Source organism: Bubalus kerabau, chromosome X, assembly GCF_029407905.1.
Source record: "Bubalus kerabau isolate K-KA32 ecotype Philippines breed swamp buffalo chromosome X, PCC_UOA_SB_1v2, whole genome shotgun sequence".
Taxonomy (NCBI): Eukaryota; Metazoa; Chordata; class Mammalia; order Artiodactyla; family Bovidae; genus Bubalus; species Bubalus kerabau.
Window position 1 is genome coordinate 45629839 of NC_073647.1, and position 4632 is coordinate 45634470.

The window sequence follows — 4632 nt, forward strand, 5'->3', positions numbered from 1 at the left end:
TACAACTCCACCCCTGCTGGGACTCCTAGAGGCCCCAGTCCAGGCTGTCAAGCTGAGCCCCCCACCTCCCTCTCACTTTCTCAGTGAACGTGGGGAGTCAGAGGCTTGGTCTGTGGGGTGCAGTCTCAGATGGGCAGTGGGAGGGGCCCACATCCTACGGAGACTCAAGGTGAGAACCAGAGGAGACTGAGGGTCCCCAGAGGATGCATGTGCAGCCCTCCCAACAGCCCTGGGGGACCAAGGGTCATGGCGTCCAGATGTGACGTCACTGATTCCGATGGGAGGGGAGGAGTGAGGGCCTGGATCAGGTGTCTGGGTTCAGGTCAGCAGAGTGAAGGAGCCCAGCTGTGCTAGGAGTCAAGCTAGAACCCTGAGGGGGGCTCTGGGACCCCAGTGCATCCAGGTTGTCAATGCTCTCAGCCCTGGGAGACCCCGGCAGGGTTGTAGAAATGAGCCCCCTACTCCCGCTTGCCTTTCAGGGGTCCTGGCTGGGGAGAGCCTGGTTCTAAGGGGAGAAAGGTCGGGGTGAAAGGGTGGTGCCCAGACCTGCTGAGAGTCAGAGTGAAGAGCAGAAGGAGGGTTGAGGATGGCCGGGGGCATCATCTCAGCTCTGGGAAGCCCTGGGCTTGGAGCCCTGATGTCATGTCCACAGATTCCCCCTGGGGGGTCTCAGGGCAGTGACGGCCTTGGTGTGAGGGTTCCGCCTCCAGTCAACAAAAGGGGCATCCCTGGGCCTGCCAGGGCTCAAGATGAGGATCTTGAGGGAGGGCACAGGGAATCCCACAGGTCCCAGCACCTGCGGTCAGCCCGGGGCGACTCTGGTGGGGGCATGAGCTCAGGGTCTCAGAGACATTGGAGACTTGATATAAGGGGCGGGGCCTCAGAGATTGGAGGGGAGATTCTTAGGTTCTGAAGCAGTTTAGGTGAGGAAGGACTGAGGGGATGCTGGACCCCAATCAGAGGAGACCAAGAGAAGCCCATCCTGGCTGTTGGTCCTGCGTGACCCTGGGGTACGATAAGCACAACAGGCATGGCCTGACTTCCGGACATCCGGGTCTCATACTGGGGACCTGGTACAGGGGGCTGACTTCCTGACCTCCGGGTCTCAGATTGGGCGCCTCACATATGGGGAGAGGCTTCAGGTGGGCCGATTCCCAGGTCTGCGGGGCGTCAAGTTAAGGACCCTGAGGAGAGACTAAAAGACCCTGGGCCCCAGAGAAGCCCATCTCTGTTGTCAGTCCAGGGCGACTGTGGTGTAGGATGAGCGCAACACGCATGCGCTGACTTCCTGACATCCCGGTCTCAGACTGGGGACCTGGTATAAGGGGCAGACTTCCTGACATCCGGGTCTCAGAGAGACCGGGGCCGCGGTGTGAGAAGCCGGACCTGAGGTGCAGGGAAGACAGAGCCCAGGTCCTAGTGGGAGTCAAGGTGAGACCCCTGAGGGAGGAGTGAGGGGAGCCACACCCCAGAGGGGACCCTGGTAGTCCCCGGGTGGAACGACCATGTGCAGCATAGCCTGACATCGGGTCTCAGAGAGACTGGGGACCTTGTGAAAGCTGCGGGGGTCTCAGAATGGCAGAGGGACAATCCCCAGTCCTGCCTGGAGTCTAGGTTCCATGTGAGGAATGACTGAGGTGGTTATACCGCAATAGGGAGGCAGGGATCCTGGCCCTTGTGGGGGCTCATGGAGGCCCTGGAACGGGGTGAGCCAGGGTGAGCATTTTCTTGACCTCTGGCTTAGGGCCTCAGGAAGTGACGTGTTTAGGCAGAGGGCGGAGGCTTCCGGTCCGCTGAGGGTGGACTCCCCGGACCCCGAGGGAGGACTGAGCAGACCCCCGCCCCTGTGGTCAGTGCTGGAAGGCCTGGAAGGACGTGAGAAGAAGCTGAGGCCCAAGCATCTCCCCAACCTAGGACCCGCAGGAGGCCCTGGGCAGGTGCAGCCGCATGTGGGGCCCTTCAGAGCTTTCTGTCCAGACTCGGGTCTTGTTCTGAGTTTCCCTGCAGGTCCCCAAAGGGGAGGGTCCAGGCCGGCCAGGGGAAAGGTGAGTACTACAAGGGATCCCCAAGGGGACCTCCCACTCTACAACGGGGGGACCTCACAGATTCCACCCCTCCTACCATCACAGAAGATGTAAGTCTGTGCCACAGTCTACCCCCAAGGTGCCCCCTCCATTTCTCTCACAGGAGCTCCAGGAACCAGGAGGCAAAGGCAGAGGTCTGAGGCCAGTGTCCTGAGGTCAGAAAGCAGAGGAGGTCCAGGCAGTGCCAGGAGTCAAGGTGAGTTGTTTCCTCTGAGTGTGCACCAGGGACTCCCTATCCCAGAACAGAGGGGACCCCACAAGGCCCTAATTCCCCTGCTGTGTCAGCCCCGGAACCTTAAGCTGTGCTGGCTGCACCCTAGGGAGCCACCTCACATCCTCCTTCGGATAGCCAGGGGTCAGGCCGCTCAGCAGGAGCTCGTCTATGAAGCCCGAGAGCACCCCTCAAGAGGAGACCTATAAGTGGCCTGAGTCAGACGTCCCAGGGTGGGTTTCTCAGCCGAGGCTACTCACAACCCCCCTCTCCCACAGGCCTGTGGCCCCCATCTGTCCCCCTTCCTCACTTCTGTCTGCAGTTCGACGCCAGTCATCATGCCCGGGATGCATGAGCTTCGCCTGCCTGAGAGATTCTTTCAGAATCTAGGAGAGGACGAGGATCTGATGGAGGCAGAGTTCACTTGGAGTGAGGAGGAGGAGGAGGAAGAGGAGGAGGAGCAGCAGATGGAGGAAGAGGAGCAGATGGAGGAAGAAGAGCAGGTGGAGGAGGTGGAGGTGGTGGAGGTGGTGGAGGTGGTGGAGGAAGGAAATGCAGCTTCCTCTTCCTCCTCTCTCCCGATCTGGGGCACCCTAGAGGATATGGCTGCTGCTGAAACAGCCAGTCTCCCCCAGAGCCCTGTGGGTGTCTGCCCCTCTCCCACTGCCATGGCTGACACTCCAGGGAGCCAATCTGAAGACCATGGCCCCAACAGGCAAGATGAAGTGCCAAGCACCTCACATGACCACGAAGATGCCAGCTCCTCACTCCAAGATGCACTACGGGTGAAGAATGAGCTGGTACAATTCCTGCTCAGTAGGTATCTTGCCAGGGAGCCGATCACAAAAGCAGAATTGCTGAATAGTGTCCTCAGAGATTACCAGGACCACTACGTGGTGATCCTCGGTCAAGCCTCAGAGTACCTGCAGCTGGTCTTTGGTTTGGAGGTGAAGGAGGTGGACCCCAGTGAGTACACCTATATCCTGGTCCCCACCCTGGGCCTCACCCTCAATGAGATGCTGAGGGATGAGCAGAGGTTGCCCAAGGCCGGCCTCCTGGTGATAGTCCTGTGCCTGATTGCTGTGGAGGTCAACTCCGCTCCTGAGGAGGCAATCTGGGGCGCACTCAGCAGGATAGAGGTGTATCCCGGGAGTGAGCACTACATCTATGGGGAGCCCAGGGAGCTGCTGACCCAAGTGTGGGTGCAGGAAGGTTACCTAGAGTACCGGCAGGTGCCTGACAGCAACCCTGCTCGCTCTGAGTTCCTGTGGGGTCCCCGGGCCTATGCAGAGACCAGCAAGTCTGAAGTCCTGGAGTATCTGGACAGAGTCAGTTGAAAAGGTCCCAGTTCCTTCCACCCCCTCTGCAGAGGCTGCGACGGAGGAGAAAGGGGAACTCTGAGCCAGAGAAGCATCCAGGCTCCTTCCAGGCCCACGTCCAACAGCTTGTCCTGGGAGCAGGAAGGGAGGCTGATCTTTCCCTCTGTGACTGAAGAGGGAGCAGTCAGCCTTCTTAGCAGTGAGGACTTGGGCCCATTGGGGGAACCTGGTATGTGGCATCTTTGTGTTCCTTTTCTCTACAATGACATGGGGACTCACCTCTATTTTCTTTAGGAATTTTTCAAGTATTACTGCTTTTTAATAGAAGGCTTAAGGAGTTTCAGTGTTTAACTGTCAGTGACATTAATCACACTATGTTTGTACTTACCCATTTCAAGAATAAGAGTTTTGCTATTTTGTAAAAGGAAGTTAGGAACTCTTCCATTTTATTTCATGGTTTTGAACAAGATAATATGGAATTAGAATGATTTTGGAAATGTGAACTTACTTAGTAGTTACACAGTTGGTGGGAGAATTCTAAAAAAATAAAATTAAATTAAAAAAAAAAGAATAAAGACATTGGACTTCTAAAAAAAAAAGTGATTGTAGTGAAGTCTTGCTTCTTATACTTTTTGTCTATCATTTTGTACAGCTAAGCTATCTCTGTTTATTTGGATTTTCCCGGCTTATTTAAGGTATGAGAAAATTGATCTGAATTCATGTTGATCTCACGTGTATTTGTACTTATCCAATTCAAGACTGAGGTTTGATATTTGTAAAATCAATTAGGAAGCCTTCAGTCATGGTTTGTGATCCCAAATTAGATAACATAGCATTGGAACAGGAATGTACTTGGAAATGTGAAAGTAATTAGCAGTATAATTAATGGGGTCAAGAAATAGAGAAATAAAAGTAAATGGTTGTTAATTATTGAATTCTTATCCTCTTTTTCTGTCATTCTGTAAAATTAAAATATATATGTACAACCTGGATTTGTTTGGCTTATTTAATAAAGTAG

At 54.8% G+C, this 4632-nt stretch overlaps 1 protein-coding gene across 1 annotated transcript; it reads left to right on the forward strand.

Annotated features, from left to right (window-relative positions):
• Positions 1 to 246: 246 nt before the first annotated feature.
• On the forward strand, positions 247 to 4632 carry LOC129639971 (melanoma-associated antigen 9-like). Its single transcript, XM_055565263.1, has 5 exons — positions 247 to 259; positions 1307 to 1431; positions 2008 to 2045; positions 2618 to 2724; positions 2893 to 4632. The coding sequence occupies exons 1-5, from the start codon at positions 247 to 249 to the stop codon at positions 3630 to 3632; spliced, it is 1023 nt and encodes a 340-aa protein (XP_055421238.1). The 3' UTR covers positions 3633 to 4632.

Bases quoted from the DNA above. Each gene is read 5' to 3' on its own strand.
- LOC129639971 (XM_055565263.1), top strand. The intron at 1,432-2,007 runs GTGAGACCCCTG...GTTTCCCTGCAG, and splicing joins AGGTCCTAGTGGGAGTCAAG to GTCCCCAAAGGGGAGGGTCC. The intron at 2,046-2,617 runs GTGAGTACTACA...TTCTGTCTGCAG, and splicing joins CCAGGCCGGCCAGGGGAAAG to TTCGACGCCAGTCATCATGC.